Raw genomic sequence first — 16,911 nt, 5'->3', positions numbered from 1 at the left:
TCTAGTTACTGAAATAGATATGCATACTCTAATTCTAATTTTAAATACATTTTCATAAATTAGTATTCGTGTGTTGAATATATTACCAAATTTACTAGTAGTAATTTTTTCAGTAGTTTCTTACTCCCTCCGTCCCTAAAAAATATGCACTTTGGGATCGGTATGGATTTTAATGCAAAATTGGTAAAGTAAGAGAGAGAAAAAGTAATTAAAGTATTGTTAGTAGATAATGAGTCTCACTTCATTAGAGATAAATGGGTTTCTAAAATTCAAAAGTACATATTCTTGTGGGACGGACTAAAAAGGAAAGAGTGCCTATTCTTGTGGGACGGCGGGAGTATAATTTTAAATTATATGTACACATAGGTGGTGTTCGGTTTCCTAGATAAAATATACCAACATATAATCTAGGATTGAGTCGTGAGATTATTTTAGTCATAAGGGGTTAGCTATAACGAATTATCACATGATTATGCATAGGATTGAGTTGTGAGATTGAATTTCATGAACCAAACACATTACTTATTTAGTCACGAGATACAATCTTGCAAACCGGGCACCCCTTTGTAAATTTTACCACTCCAAATCTATCCCTAAGAAAGGAAGATGATTTTTTATTCATCACCAGTTTCAACAACAGTCTAGGCGAGGCCTTCAGATATTGTTATAGTGCACCTGCACCTGCACCAGCTATTTTCTTTTATCTTTAATTTAAATGATTGTTGCACTTCTCTAGAGAGCATTTTCCCATATGAAAAAATTTACCAGTAAACTGGGAATATATTCAACACACGACTACTTATTTATGAAGGATATGGATCCTCTGCTGTGCAATTTTGCACAGCAGCTCCTGCTGTTTCTAATACACAAATAAAATAATATATATTTATTTTATTTATTTATTTAATTTATTTAATTTTTTTATTGCTTTGTGAGCAACAGCAGGAGCTGCTGTGCAAAATTGCACAGCAGAGGATCCATATCCATTTATGAAAATGTATTTAAACTTAAATTACCAGTGTATCTTTGATAAGTATTCGACACTTCCAATAACAACAAATTTTATTATAGTGCATGCTTGAAGTTGAAGAAAGAGGTTAACGATGCTCATATGTAACTGCAATCGGAGATGCGACCAAGTGATCCGCAGAAATCCAGCTAAGCAATCCTTGAGAAACAGTTTCCACGGCCGGAAGAGATAAGCGGGTGAATCTCACTTTATACCTCAGTTTCTGTCCCACTTCACAGAATATCAGTTTCCTTGGCTTCACTCTCACATTCACCTTTCCTGGCGAAACGATATCAACATGGTACGACGAATTCGCTCCCCCAACATCTGTAACCGTCCTTGTATACGCCACCGATTTAGCCGACGATCCAAGATTGATTGAAAACGATGGATAGTTGAGTTCTGCATCGGCAATAGGTGTCACAATCGAGCAATTCACCTTTTGCTGAACGATGATGCCGACTTGCTGGTCGGTGTAATTCAAGCCACACAAGTAGGGAATGTAGCTCTCCGGCCAGGCCGGGGTTATTCGCTTTCGCAGGATTGACATGGCCAGTGCCTATTGAGTAAGGGTCAGCAGCAAGGAGGTTATGATCTTCAATCGGTTTGCCACTGAGGTTGACGCGGTACGCGGTGGTCATGATGGCGGACCTAACTGCAGCTGGCGACCAGTCCGGGTGCGCGCTTTTCAGCAGCGCCGCGATGCCGCTGAGATGGGGGCACGCCATGGAGGTGCCCGAGATGATGTTGAATTGACCTCCGATCCAAGCTGCGAGAACATTGCTTCCTGGTCCGATGATGTCGGGTTTGAGGATTCCACGGCTTTGTTTGTTCGGGCCTCGTGACGAAAATGATGCTACGTATGGGGTGTGGGGGTCGCCTATCTGAGTTCCTTCGAACACGATTTTGGCGGTTGGAGTGAAAGTGTTTTTTAGGTAGGTTTTGATTTTATTTGCGTCTTCCAAGGTGAGCTGCGACATGGGGAGAGTTTGATTTGCTACTAAGTTTAAACTGTAGCCTGCGGATTCTCCGTTCATCAAAATCATGGCTGCGCCACCGGCGTTTTTCACCGATTCGGCAGGTGCAGCGATTGATCCGCCGCTCCTTTCACACATGACAATTTTTCCAGCTACCTGTTGGCATGCCAACAAGAGAAAAATAAACAGAGTAGGTGTAAAAAAAAGAGAACTGAAATAATTATTAGTCTAATTTTAGGATGAAATTTCATCCTATGGATTTTTATAACTAACCTCGGCTTTGTCCAACATGCCCGGACTACATTTGGAAGAGGAATTATCTCTGGCGCCAGGAAAAACCAATGCCAAATCGGCAGAGGAGAAGTTACGCGGCTGGAACACCGCTTCCCCGCTCAATTTCTGGCCGTCTCCGAGCACTACCGTGGCCCCCAATCTTCTATCAACGGTGCTAGCGCCGACAGTGAGGACCCACGGAACAGCGTTGGAGACGGAACCAACGGAAGGCCCCCTATTCCCGCCGGAGCAGCTGACAAAAACACCTTCTCCACCGCCCGGAACGCGCCTAATGCGACGCTGTCGCTGTAAAAAGGGACCGACGCAACACCCAGCGACATTGAGATTATGTCCACGCCGTCTCCAATGGCAGCGTCTATCCCCGCGAGCAATGCGCTCTCGGGGCAGCCCTGGACTCCGCAGACTTTGTACAGAGCCACATGAGCCAGCGGCGCGACTCCAGACGCCGTGCCGTTTGCGCTGCCAAAAACACTGGCGCCTCTCACGAAATTCCCGCCGGCCGTGCTGGAAGTGTGCGTGCCGTGGCCTTGCTCATCTGCCGGGCTCGGGCTTTCGGAGAGGAAGCTTCTCGCTCCGATGAGCTTGTTGTTACAGGATTTGAAATCACACTGGCCCTTCCATTTGGCGGGAGGGGGCGAGACCCCCTTGTCGCTGAATGAGGGGTGGCCCGGTGTGATCCCGGTGTCCATGACACCGATTATGACGCCCTTTCCGTAATTGGAAGAATTCCAGAAACCGGCATTCTGGTTCAGTCCCAAGAAGTTGGGAGTGTGGGTTGTGTGGAGCTCGTAAACTTTTTCGCGGCGCACCAACACGAAGCCCTCTGTATTTTCCATGGCTTTCACTTCAGCAGCTGATAGTCTTGCCGAGAAACCAGAGAAAACGTTGTTATAGCGATGGAGAAGACGTGGTTCATTGGCTGCGAAAAGTGAATATTGATTAATATTGCTGATTTGTGGATCGATGTGGACGATGTACGTCTCTAGAGTTTCTTCTGCTTTTACAAAATTGAATAAGCAGATGCAGATCACAAGTAGAAAACAGGGGAATCTCATACTTGTAAACTGCTTGCAACTATTATTTCAGTGGAAGAAGAGATGAAACATAAAAGTTGACGATGACCATTATTTATTCAGTACGATGCACCCGTTTTTGTAATATTTCCCACTAGTAAAGATTAAATGAGATCTTTAGTAAATGTTATATGATCTTCTTTATATATTGGATATGCGTAAAAGCTAAGTTTGACTCTTGAATATACACTATGCAGTTTCATGATTTGTAGATTCATCAATAAATATTACTACTATCATTTGTTTTGAGGAAAGTACAAAAAAAGAAAAGAATAAAGTAAATATATAAAATATTTTGATATGTCATAGTAGTACTATATAGAGTCCAGATTTGTTAATACATAAACCTTATTACTATCATCATCATTATGTCATTATCACATACTCCAGTATATAAAATACAAAAACGGATTATGGACATTTTCAATAACCTGAGGCAATATGGCATCCATACGGCTCAATAGTCAAAAAATCTCTTCAATCTTATACATTTAGGTGGCGTTCTGTTGCCATGACTAATATCATGAGACTATCTCATCTAGGATTAAGTTGTGGGATTATTTTAGTTGGAGGGAGAGGCTATGACTAATTATCATGAGACTATCCATCTAGGATTAAGTTAAGGGTTCAATCTTATGAACCAAACATGATACATATTTAATCATGAGATTTAATCTTGTCAACCGAACACCCCCTTAGTTGTATGAATGCTTATCTTATCTCCATTATCCAAGTACATAATTAATTAAAGTGCTTAAAATAAAATTAATAATAGTAAACTAAAAAAAAGTACGTACATGATTAAATACTCCTAAAACTATAATGTGACCACTGACCAGAGTGTGCCCAAATTCTTTTTCAACTAGATCTTATTGGAATCGGCTATGTTTCTTTTATATATTATAGTACTAAAATTTATATTAGTTGATAAAGTAAAATTAAAAATCTAAGATAAAAATACATTAATAAAATTAAAATACTCCCTAATTCTTCGCATTGGTCGAAGTGTGCCCAAATTACTTCTAGTAGATCTTGTTGGAGTCAGCCCTGTTGCTCTTATCACATGTCGACTCATGGCGAGCTACATACGCTCAAAAATCCGAAGGATCACCTTGAGCAGGGAGGTCACTTCCAGTTAAGGAATCAATCGTCTCTTCGTTTGCCCAATTAAGCTACATTGACTCCTTGGTATCCAAAAAGAAACAAATCAACTATCTTAGAGCGGATGAGAAGTATGTAGTACCAAATCCGATAAGATCTACTTCATCATCCAAATTAGAAATACCGTCGACCAATTGGATTCAAATATTATTCTTTGTTACACCAATGCTCACGCAACGTAAGAGCATCTCCAACCATGTTCTTGCCAAAGAATATGGTTGTGGGTCTAGCCCCACATTTATTAATTTTTTACTCTCAGCTCTTCCTCAAGAGCACAACACCCACATCCATGCTTTTTCGCAAGAACATGCTCAACGGTCTCATCATTCCATTATTTAATTTAAATACTTCAATTACTAAAAAAATTTCTACAATAAAAATTACATAATTAAAATCTTAAAAAATAAAAATTACATACTTAAATTCCAAAAAAATAAAAATTACATAATTAAAATCCTATTAAAATTACATACTTAAAATACCTTTGTGGAAGACTATTCTATCCCCAATGTTTTTCGGAGAACTCGTATCATTGCATAATGTGCATCAAGTTGCTCGGGAGACATGTGCGACGTATTGGCCATATTGAGTTGAGCCAAAAGGGTCCACAACGAGTTGGTGGGCGGTTGAGATGGCACAAAGGGAGCGGGAGCGGGAGCGGCACGACGGCGGTTGGCCGCCGCTTGTTTCCTTCCTTGCGGCCGGCGTTGGGAACTACTCGGGCCGGCGTCGGGGCTACCCAAGTTAGCTGCGGTAAGCTGGGTAGCCACATCGTCTGAGCCGGCGTCGGAAAACGACCTCAACCGTTTGTTGGATGAGCTGGAGGAGGATGATAAGTCTCACTTATACTTCGGATGCGTACGCACCTCCTGCCATGCGCTGAGGTACCTGAATGCTTTGTAATAATAAGATTGGTAGGTCGCCATGGAGGCACTGATGATGTCGAGCTCGCTCTTGCCGCTCCCCGCCGACTCCTGTTCCTGGAGGTAAATCCCCTGGACCTTTTGGATTTCTTCGTTGGCTCTGAAGATGGCATTGCGCACCATACTCTCATTACGCTCGATGGTTCCCTCCGGTCGAAAGGCATTGTACCGGCGAGAGACACAAAACCAAAACCCATCCCCGGTTTGGTTCGTGCCAACCTTCGGATCTTCGGAGACTTCCATATAGGCTTTGAACATCATATCCATCTCCCTCAGAGTGTACGGGGTGCGGACATGAGGATCGCCACCACGACCCTGAACACGAGTGCTACGAGGATGAGGAGTTTGGGAGCCGCCACTCCCTCCCGATCCTTGTTCGGGTGCCCACCCGTATCGCCCATCGAGGACATCTTGCTCGTCCACCGGGTAAGGACAGTAGCCACCCGGAATTTGAGAACCTTGGGTTAGAGGAGGGGGCGAGAATTCCGTTTCCGGGCTAGGGAACCAATTGTGGTTCCAACCACGGGAGCCGGAGGGGTGATCGCCGGAGCCGGGCATTTTTTTTTGCAAGAGTAAAGTGAAAGATTGAGAATTGATGAGAGAATTTAGATGATAATTGTATAGTATGATGTAAACTTTTTTGTGTGGAAATGAGGGTATTTATAGATGAAAAATGTGAATTTTGGGAAAAAAATTGAAAACTAAATTAAAAGTGGTAAGAAAACGGATATATTATATTGGGAAGTGGGAAAATATTTTTTTAAAACTATTTTTAAATTAAAAATCGATTTAAAAAAAATGAAAAATGCCAACAGCTGAGCCGTTGGCCAATTGGGAGCTGCCACGTCACCCTGCTCCGCGGCACGGACATGCTCGATGTATCGAGCAGCGCCGTGCGACGGCAAAAGTGCAGCGGCGGACGAGGTTGTGTCGCGCCGTCGGCACGGACGCCGTCCTTCTCATCAAGCACCGTTGGGGATGCTCTAAGAAACATGGATACAGTGCAAATTCATATAAAGTACTGTACTTAAATTTAAGCCCTACCCCAGTACAATTTCGTATAACATGGACAATTAATAGTGTCTAATTCAGCCATACCATTTGAAATATAAAAAAATAAGAAAAAAAATCTAAATCAGCTATACCAATCAAGAAAGAGAACTGAAAAGGTAAGGACAAATAAAAAGAGCAAAAGAAATGTTCTGCTACTGCTATTCCTTTGGATGGCTTGCGACAGCTCCTTATTACCAAGCACCACATTATTTGTAGCCTCAACTGCCTGTTCAATCCAAAAACAAAGGAATAATAAACTTCAGCATTTCTAAAAAAATGGCACATTTATTTATCTAATTAAAGTAGTACTAGTAAACAAGTGTTCTAAGGCTTTTTTATGGATGTGAACCAAGCAAAAAGTTAAAAACGAGCTATATCATAAATTACAATTTCCACATGAAAACATAGTGATTGTAAATCAGCTTGGAGAAGTGCATAAAGTTCATTAACCTGCTCGTACAGAAATTCTATCTGTTGAGCCTGTTGCAAAACATGAGTAGACATGAGGTGGTTCAGGGCAGACATTTCCACCATCTTTGTCTCTGTATCTTGAACAGCGTCTAACATGGTAGCTAACTCCACCTGCATCAACATTACACGAACTCAGAAAATCAAATTAGAGAAACTATGGCTTGACTAGCTTATGCCACAAATACAGAAGCTTCTACTAGTCACCAGTCAATTACCTGAAGAGCGTGTGTTTCATCATCTAAGAGCTGTTGCTGGAATCTAATTGGCTGTGCTTGAGCATCATCTGTCTGCCTGATTCCAGTATTGCTTACTTCCCTGGGGTCAATGTTTCCAGAAGTTGAGCTCTCTGCAATAGTAGGGCCTTTCGGCTTGAGTTTTCTTCTTGGTGTCACCCGATTGATGGCGTCTCGAAAGCGTACAGCTCGAAGCTGATCAAATTGGGATGTTACTGAGTGAAGCTTTTCACTTAAGATCAATACCTACAATTACAAAAAATAATTTCGCTAAGCAAAAAGTCATATTGAGAAATGATAATACTTCAGCTTTTATATTACATGGATATGAGTCTCTGTGCTTCCTAGAGATGCTAAAAGTAATAGTAGTAAATAATAGTACTATAAATGTTTTTTTACCTTAAGTTGGCCTACTAACAAATCAATGGTTATGGCACAATATTCTGTACTAAAAAACAAATGAATTTTGCACTACAATCTCGGATTGAGGACTGCCACAACTGATAACAAAAGCAATGTCCCTCTTTTGTTTCATTGTAGAAAGCATTAAAAGAGTCCAAAACCTAGTGCTACGTATTATTGAACAGTTCGAGTGAATAACCAGAGAAATCTAAATAATAACCACAGCCGCAACTATAAAACAAGGACTTGATATCAAAACAATGCAGATATACAAGCCATACCACTCCATGTTTGTGAGCTATGGTATCGGCATTTGAACTGTCACTCCTTATACCAAGCCATCCCTTTGAATTGGCTTCCTCGTCATTTATGCTATTCTTGAGAACATCTATTTGCTCTTTGCAGGTTTTGATGAAAACTGTAACCTGCAAAATGTAGATTTTGTCAAGATGTAGGTAACTCCATGAAATTTGCTATATGGAGCATAAAACCTCTTAATCAGAGAAACTAAACAGATACAAAGTAATTAAGACAAACTCTTTGTAATAGTAAAATCACACTGAGCATTTTAAAGATAGTCTACTAGTTCCAAAATCATAAGGTCCCAAAATAATTAAGATTCAAATGGCAGCACAGACAATGATAAGGGGTTGGGTATTTCAAGAGGATAGGAAAAGTTAGACATGTGGTGCATGGGATATTCAGTTACAAAATTAGAGACTCTAATCCAATTTAAAATTGACAAGAAACTGCTCATGGGACAGTAAACACATGAGAAATACGAATAAAGTATGTACCAGACACGGATCCATTAAAGATAAAAAAAAGGATACAAGATGTTTAAAAGATAGTATATTGCTACTTAGCATATGCAGTATGTACAGTTGAAATGAAACAAAGGTTGGTAAGATTCCTCCACCACCAAAGCAGATTGCGTATACTTTAAGATAAAAATCCAAACATAAAATTACGCTGAAGAATGACATGGAAGATATACATTGGTAACATATTTTTCTAGCTATATCAATTGTCAAACAACCAAACCGATACATTATCCATCAAAATATCAGAAAATTAATAGTAGCAACAAGTGGCAGTTTAGCCTTTTAAAGAATGCAATTATTCTCTATGATGGTGATACTTAGGGACAGATTTGACCATCTATCCTATAATATACTATTCTAATCAAATGAAAATTGGTAGGTTATGGAAACTATAAGCAATCTATCCAAACGATGTGAATACATGAAATCATCATACAGTGTAATAATAATAATAATAATAATAATAATAATAATAATAATAATAATAATAATAATAATAATAATAATAATAATATATCTGTAGTAGAAACATGCAAATAGATAACCCAATTTCTATAGAAACTGAATCGATAGTGTTAAGAATATTATTAGTGTTAAGAACATTAGTATTCTGTCCCACATCTGAGATGTGACATAGCCTAGCTTAGTCTCTTGTACTATATATATGTGGCCTGTGTTGAGTAATAAAATACACCAAATACACTACTACTTTCTCTACTATGTCTATTTACTTTTCCGGCGTGCCAAGCCAGCTGTACGGTAGTGAAAATACGATCACATGCCTTTTTGGAGATTTGGTGAATGGTTGGGGTTTTTTTGCAGTTTTTGAAGGTAGGGCCATTTTAAAACCTGGGCCAAAATGCCAAAGGTCAATAGTAATCCTAAACTTAAAACACAAAACCTTAACAATCATTCTATAAGGAAAAAACAGGCCCCAAAATGCAAAACGAAAGGGATCTCTAGATAGAAAACTAACTTCATGTAGACAGGCCAAATGTTATAAACTTATAAGAAATCTTAAACTTAAACACAAATCCTTAACAATCCTTCTTGAAGGAAAAAGACACAGTGTTATAAACTAGGGAGTAAATGTATATCTCACCTCATGCTCGATGCTATCCCTCTCTTTTTCAGTAATTCGGTGTACATCTACATAATCCTTTTTATGCTTCGAGAGGAACTGCTCTAATGCTCTAATACTTTCAAGCTGGCAAAAAACGATCGACACATCAACTCAGAAAAAGATTATACATCCTCATAAAACATGCCAGTATCACCAACACTAAATTCAACAATCTTCCCAGCTATGTGACACAAATGTACCGTTTTAAGTGCAGCTTTGGTGAACAGTGACCTTTCCAAAGATTTATGCATAATAAAAGATGCCATTATCGCTGCAATTTTGGACTGCCAAAAGAATTGACAAGTCAGAGAAAGATTGAGCAACCATCAAGAAAAAAGAGACTCGGCATAAAGATGTACTACAACAATTTGGTAAACCATGATGAAATGAAAATTAACAAAGTTCAGAAAGGCGAAGAACCTCATCATATTCCAAATTGATTGCTGCTCGTCGCGCAGCATCCTTAAAATCCTCAGTTCTATCTCTGGCTTTTGCCATGCCTTCAACTCCTTATTTAGCGGGAGCAGAGTGGCCGTCTGATTGGGGGGAAATGTTGCTATTAGATTTTACAATCGCCACCAACAAAGTAAACCAATCAAAAGAATAATTGGGGGAAAGACTTAGGGAAACATCACATAAATGTAAAGCACACTGACATGATAAGCATCTATGATTCCGCAGATTCATAATCAACCCAACGAAAATTCCACTATCTTTGAAAATTAATGGTAAAACCGCAATCGAGTTTGCGATTTCTCAACAGATAGCAATCTACACAGCAGAATAGCTTAAACAGACACGAACAACCATAACCTTTTCGAATCGGAGAGAGAAATGAACCTCGAAACAGCACTTCTAGAGAGAACGATCTGTGGGAAGAGATCGATAATTCGCAGCTAATATACTAAGTATGTGTGCTTCATTCTTCCTGAATAAATTAAACTTAAAGTTCATTACAGGAATGGGGTTTGATTGTTTTTTGCAAATTAAATTTAAAGTTCATTATAAGAATTGGGGTTTCATTGTTTTTGCGTAAAAATACGTCTTAATTAGCTTTGGTAATTTGTGTATTTTGTTTTTGGAATATATTAATTTAATTTTCAAATTATTAAGTTCACTGATTAATATCTCAATTTATCATAACAACTAAACTTAGTGTGTGTTCTTTGATAGACAAAATAATACCAAGATACAATATAAGATAAATTGGGATGAATTTTGTATTGGTTTAGATTATTATTGGATTTCATTTTAGTGTTTGGTTAGTAAGATTATATCTTCTATCATCTTGCTAAAATGTTTGGCACATAAGACTAAAAATAAGCTTATTTACAAATAAATTTGGTACAATTAATTAATTTAATAAATATAAAATTATTAACCGACTGAAAAATTAAATTTATTAGCAACACAAAGTTTTTAATAATCGTGCATCAAAATTCAATTAATTCGTCTATCAAATGTTAACTAGTTAAATGAATAATCAATTGGTTGTTTAGTTCATTTATTAAATAATTGCAAGTGAAAAAAAAAATTATAATGCAACAATAGACACTTCATCGTCCCTTTTATTTTTATGTTTTTTACCTGTACACTCAATTAATGTATGTGGATTCCAAAGAAATGACAAGTGTGTTATATTAAAAGTAAATTTACGAAGTATAAATTAATAAATAAAGAGTGAACTACCATAATAGTCCTTGATCTTGTCGAAAAATGCACTAATGGTCCCTAAAAAAATTTTATATCGCTTTTGGTACGATAAGACTAAAATAACACTAGGCACCATTAGTATAAATATTTATAGTTTGAGGGCATTTTAGACCTTGCAACTTTCCCTTTAATTTTTTTAATTTTTTCTTCCATCACCATTTTCTTTTAGAAACTCAATTATACTTTCATTTAAATAATATTTAATGCTTTATAATTTCATAATTTTAAATAAGAAATAAAATATTTTAATTATGCTTTAATTATTTTTAAAATTAAATAATATTATTTATTATACAGCTCGATCTCTATGTTTGCGAAGAAAAAATTAACTCTAATAATAACATTTTTTAATAAAAATATTAAAGTGAACTACAAAAAATTCTTTGTGAAATTTATTTTACTTAAAAATTTTACTTAATTTTTTAAAATTTGAGAAGAAAAAATATTATAGTGAATTATAGTATTTTTTAATGTTATTATACTTAAGTGAAAAATAAATATTTTAAATACATTAATTAAAATAAAGTATAGTGAAAAATATTTTTAAGTATAATAATTAAAATTTAAGTGAACTATATCTAATGTAAATTAAAGTGAACTATTGCAAGTAACATTTTTTTACCAAAAATATTAAAGTAAACTATAGTAATTTTTTTATTATAAAGCTTAATCTACGTTATTCAAGTAATTATTTAAAATATTTAGGTGAAATAATTCAAAAGAAATTGTTTTATCTTGTAAAGATATAAAATGGACTAATATCAGAAATGTAAATATTTTCTATCCGAAAATGTGTTTTTATGTATGTAAAAAAAATTGCATGATTGAAGAGATACCAATATTGTAATTTCTAAATACCAAAAATGCCCTCCATGGCATTTAGGAGATTTTTCGAATGTAGAGGGATATAAAAGACCGACAGATACCAAAAATGTAATTTCTAGGGACCAAAAAAGATATAAAATTTTTTAGGGACCATTGGTTCATTTTTCGACAAGATCATGGACTATTATTATAGTTCACTCATAAATAAAAATGGGTGTCTTCTTCTCCAACCCAGATCATATCTCTCCTTCGAACAAGAGCATTGGTTGAGAGAGGAGAGAGAGGTGGATAATTTAGTCGTAGGAGGTGGACTCAGATGGATAGTCACGAGATTAGGGAGAAAAGGAGTCAGTCGAGATGGGCGGAGACGGGCCCAGATCAATAGTTGCGGGCCAAGATTAGGTGGAAAGTGGTAGCCGAACATCTGATTATTGGAGAAGATAGGATTAAATTATGTTTGTCTGGGAAACCGAACGAGACCTTAGATTACTTAATTTAAATAATCAATTACTACTATATATCCTCAAATTATGTTTAAAATCAACAACAGTGGGGCTACATCTGTTCTTCCAACTCCCATGGGTTCGGAATAGCACAACCTCTCGTACCGCATCACTACAACTGAGGAGGCTTCAATGTATTTCGGTGGCTTGCCCTCCCGGGTCTACTTCTTCCATCATCGTCTAATCGTCCATCTCTTCCTCATCAAGATCATCTTTTGTAGGATGGTAACCCAAATGATGTTGCATTTGCTTTCTTTCCAATTGCGTTCCCCCCACTCCCCTCGGCTATTGTGGCGAGTGTGGGGCTGTATTGCTTTCTCCACAAGATAATCGAAGGCACAATTTATCCTTGACAAGAATACGCCACTCCATAACATCCCAGAATTGAATTCGAGTCGCATTCATCCAATAACTTTGTAAAGCAGAAATTGTTTGAGAAGTAATAACTTCACTCATAATCAGGCCCAGATTCTAGATAGCAAGTGCAAATAAAAAAGAAGCATTCACAATCTAAAATGACGAGGAAGACGACCACATGTACTCTGCAGCCTCAAAATCTCTTGTGCAAATCCTTGATTACCAGTCAGCATCAGTCCATTCAGAACACGATTGAAGGTAAGCCTTCGTGGCATGAATCCTCGATCAACCATTTCTATCAACAGCTTCCCAGCAACCAACAAGTCATCAGACTTCTTCCGTACAAACATTGAGCCAATCAAGATATTGTATGTATCCAAATTAGGCAAACAAGAACCACCATTCATCTTGCCAAAAATCTCTAATGCCCTTTCAAGTTTACCATCCTCACAACAATACCTAATGACAACATTATATGTTTGAATTGTTGGTTCGCAATCATCTTTCATTTTATGCATATACTCAATAGCCATATCAATTTTTTCAGCGTGGCACAATCCTCTAATAATCACATTGTAGGTAGTTGCACTTGGCACATAACCTTTCATCAACATATCCTCGAATACTACAATGGCCTTTTCAACAGAATCCTTCTTGCACAAAACTTGGATTAGGGCAGTATAAGTTGCGACTGAAGGTAGCACACCAGCTCCAATCATCTCATCAAATACTTTCCTCGACTTCTCAACCTCACCTGCCACACCAAACCCATGAATGACTGTTGTGTAGGTCACAACATCAATCTCAATTTTCCTTTTCTTCATTTCCAAGAAAAACTCCCACCCTTCCTTAATCTGCCCAGCTCTAAAATAACCTTTAAGGAGTATATTATATGTGGTCAATGTTGGTTCCACGCCCCTTTCAACCATCTCCCTCATAACTTCTAAGGCTCGTGGAGTTTGCTTCTTTACACAAAACCCATTTGCAATAATATTGTAACAGACCACATCAGCTCTAAACCTTCCCCTGAATACTTTTAAAAGCCCATATGCCATCTCTGCCCGTTTCGACTTGCACAATACATCAAGCAATGCATTAAATGACTTCAAATCTTGCTGGCAGCCATGTTCATGCATAGACAGAAATATCTTCACAGCCTTATCAGCCTTTCCAGCAGAGACATAGCGCTCCATCATGATAGCAAAGGTTTTAGGGGATGGACCCAATCTCATGGATCTCATCTTGCATTCAAGGGTCCACATGGTTTTGTAGTCTCGTATTCGTGCAGAGATGTCAATAGCATGGTCAAAAGCAATAGCTGAGTGTGCATAAGATGGGTGGTCTTCAACAAGTTTAAAGAATTGAAGGGCTTTAGGGCCATGGTTCCAGAGGCGTTTAAGAATTGCTTGGACTAAACCTGGAGTCCACGGAGAAACACTGTTGATGCATTGTGCTAGTGACTCTGGATTGTTTGATTGGAGTAATAGATTAGTGATGGTGACAGGGTCTGGCACCAGGAACGGAAAGTTGCTGGATGGGGTATTCAGAGTTTTAATGTTATGGACTTTGGAAGCTATGTTGGGTAGGGACATTATTTGGTTTGAAGATAAAAGTCCATATACATTGGTTGAAAAGGGATCACCTGTCAATAATAACACATCAAGGTCAAGGATGAGTAAACAATGGTTGGGAAAGAGGAAAATTCAAAATAGTAAATGAAATGACAATGAAAGAGAGAATAGAAATCAGGAAAGAAAACAAGAGAAAAGGATAGAGTGCCAATATTTAAGTGAGAGAGATGTGCACAAGGAAAACTGGAAAAGATACAAGTGAAGTATTAAACCTTCCCAAAAGGAATAATTAAGGTGCACAACATAAAAATAGTGATGAACTTCAATGGATGAAAATGTATTCAAACATAACTATCAGCCAAACAAAACAAATGCAAGGAAAATTAACACGTCTAGATTTTCTTCTGCAATCTGCCCTAACATAAAAACGTTCAGTTTTGGGGCTAGCCCGTGGAGTCGTGGACCAGTAAATTTATGCAAAAATGAGCTTCATGTATTGAGTACTCCATATAAAGAAATCATTCTAAATCTAGTTGGAAAAGATAGAGCTCAAATATCAACTTTAAGCTAAACTGTAACTGAAATTATAGGCTGCCTCATTTCTTTTTCTCTTCTCCATTTCACAATTCAAGGATTTTCATATTTCATGCTTTAAAGATTAATATCAAACCAAAGAAAGCAATAGCATAACATCTCTTAGCCTACATAAAGGAATTTCTCGTTTTTTTAAACCAAAACAATCACAAAATCTGAACTTCCATTCTATTTATTCATAACACAAGCCTAAGAGATGATTTAATCACGAACAAGATCAATTCTTGCTCAAAATTATTGAATCTAAAATTGGGGATAAACCCAGTTCTACAATTGAAGCAGAAATTGAAGGCAATATGGGTATAGGATAGTTGCTTACATAATTTGGGGGCACGACATGCATAGAGTTGCCGGAATCCGGCGACAACAAATTTGGAATCAAGTTCGAACAGCTGGTACAGAGAGAGAAGAGGCGTGGTATATGCTTACCTTCTACTGTCGGAGGAGGCGAGGCGGAGAGCGACTGAGATTGGAAAGAGGCGAAGTCGGAAAGTTTTAAAAATGTGCTGTAAAAGAAAATAACAATAAAAAATCTAACAAACATAAATGAAAAAGTAAACGAACTATTTTTAGAAAATGAACTTCATTTTTTTAAAGAATTTTTTTATATAAATGGATGTGACTAGTTTTATGAGATAGGAGTGAGAGTATTACAGTATATTTTATAATAAAATATAAAGTAATTAATTTAAAAAATGTGTATTAAAATACAGTAAAAATGAAACACGCAGTATTAAAAAACGATTATAAATGTCAAGTTTTTCTTTATTTAAGATTATAATTTGCATGTGAATGAGGAGTATTTAATATCCGAGTAATGCAGAGTGGCATAAAATAAGTACTCGTATGCCGTTTGTGTTGTTTAAATTTTACAAAAATAAGTAATATCAAATTTCAATTTTGTGGGAAATTGTTGAATAATCAGCGTCCGCGTTGGTGTACGCCGTGTTGAGAGTTGAAACCCACATTCCATTCTTATTTGTTATTAGAGCATCCACAATAGCGCCTAGCGCACCGCCTAGCCGAGCGCCGGCGCTAGGCGGTGCGCTAGGCGATCTATTGCAACCGCCTAGCGGATTTCGCGATAAAAAACCGCCTAGCGCTCGGCGGTTCCGCGGCGCTAGGCGATCCGCTAGGCGCTATTGCAGAGTCCGGATCGCCTAGCGCACCGCCTAGCGCGAATTTTTATTTTTTTATTTTTCCAAAACACTATATATACGCGACTTGCCTGTCATTTTCATTCGCACCACTTGTATTAACGAGTACTCTCTCTATCAAAATTTCTATACAAGATCAACAACGGTAAATGGATCTCAACAACGAGCCAACTTCAGGGAGTAGCGCGTCTCAAACTCCCCCGATCCCCGTGGGAGGTGGATGGAGTCAGATGCCCCCATACTACAACATGTACCCGTGGCAGCAGATGATGCCCGGGATGGCAGCGGGGGGGAGTCCGCCGGGGGCGTTTCCGGCGACGTCGGGGTGGGCACCCAGTGTCCAGATGCAGGGGTGGGCACCCGGCATGCAGATGATGCCCGAGGGGGTACCGGCGACGCAGGGGACGCCCGCGACACAGGAGACGCCGGGGGACATCTATCGCCCCAATATTGATTTTTCGACTGGTTCGTCGCACACATCGACGCCAACGGAGGCTGCGCCTCCGGCCCAGTTTGACACTTTCTCCTTCGATGAGTTGGGGTTAGATCTTTCCGGTGTTCCGGATGCTCCCGTTCAAACGGGGGGTGCAGAGCGGGGTCGGGGCGCCCCAAAGAAGAAAGGCAAGGGGAAAAGGGTCGGCGAGTCCT

General features: G+C 38.3%; 2 protein-coding genes and 1 pseudogene across 4 annotated transcripts; all 3 read right to left on the bottom strand.

Moving 5' to 3' along the window:
• Positions 1 to 1,049: 1,049 nt before the first annotated feature.
• On the bottom strand, positions 1,050 to 3,440 carry LOC121770988 (annotated as a pseudogene).
• Positions 3,441 to 6,445: 3,005 nt separating this feature from the next.
• LOC121769972 (syntaxin-81-like) lies at positions 6,446 to 10,517 on the bottom strand. 2 transcript variants are annotated; one of them, XM_042166758.1, is made up of 8 exons: positions 10,357 to 10,517; positions 9,964 to 10,079; positions 9,744 to 9,827; positions 9,523 to 9,627; positions 7,878 to 8,021; positions 7,177 to 7,440; positions 6,941 to 7,072; positions 6,446 to 6,716 (listed from the first exon to the last, which is right to left on the bottom strand). In XM_042166758.1, the coding sequence occupies exons 2-8, from the start codon at positions 10,039 to 10,041 to the stop codon at positions 6,573 to 6,575; spliced, it is 951 nt and encodes a 316-aa protein (XP_042022692.1). In that variant the 5' UTR covers positions 10,042 to 10,079; positions 10,357 to 10,517; the 3' UTR covers positions 6,446 to 6,572. The 2 variants fall into 2 exon arrangements, with proteins under 2 accessions (XP_042022692.1, XP_042022693.1); XM_042166759.1 differs by having other exon boundaries at positions 10,384 to 10,500.
• Positions 10,518 to 12,567: 2,050 nt separating this feature from the next.
• LOC121770683 (pentatricopeptide repeat-containing protein At1g74900, mitochondrial-like) lies at positions 12,568 to 15,633 on the bottom strand. 2 transcript variants are annotated; one of them, XM_042167449.1, is made up of 2 exons: positions 15,536 to 15,633; positions 12,568 to 14,583 (listed from the first exon to the last, which is right to left on the bottom strand). In XM_042167449.1, exon 2 carries the CDS (start codon positions 14,531 to 14,533, stop codon positions 13,088 to 13,090), a length of 1,446 nt encoding a protein of 481 aa, XP_042023383.1. In that variant the 5' UTR covers positions 14,534 to 14,583; positions 15,536 to 15,633; the 3' UTR covers positions 12,568 to 13,087. The 2 variants fall into 2 exon arrangements, with proteins under 2 accessions (XP_042023383.1, XP_042023382.1); XM_042167448.1 differs by having other exon boundaries at positions 15,426 to 15,608.
• Positions 15,634 to 16,911: the final 1,278 nt, after the last annotated feature.

The sequence above is a fragment of the Salvia splendens genome, chromosome 16 (genome assembly GCF_004379255.2).
Source record: "Salvia splendens isolate huo1 chromosome 16, SspV2, whole genome shotgun sequence".
Lineage (NCBI taxonomy): Eukaryota > Viridiplantae > Streptophyta > Magnoliopsida > Lamiales > Lamiaceae > Salvia > Salvia splendens.
This window is presented reverse-complemented; position numbering and strand designations above follow the sequence as displayed.

Coding starts and splice junctions, on each gene's coding strand:
- LOC121769972 (XM_042166758.1), bottom strand. CDS start 10,041: ATGGCAAAAGCCAGAGATAGAACTGAGGATTTTAAGGATGCTGCGCGA. Junction 9,828..9,963: donor TCAATTTGGAATATGATGAG/GTTCTTCGCCTT, acceptor TTCTTTTGGCAG/TCCAAAATTGCAGCGATAAT. Junction 8,022..9,522: donor GGGATAGCATCGAGCATGAG/GTGAGATATACA, acceptor TACATTTTGCAG/GTTACAGTTTTCATCAAAAC.
- LOC121770683 (XM_042167449.1), bottom strand. CDS start 14,533: ATGTCCCTACCCAACATAGCTTCCAAAGTCCATAACATTAAAACTCTG.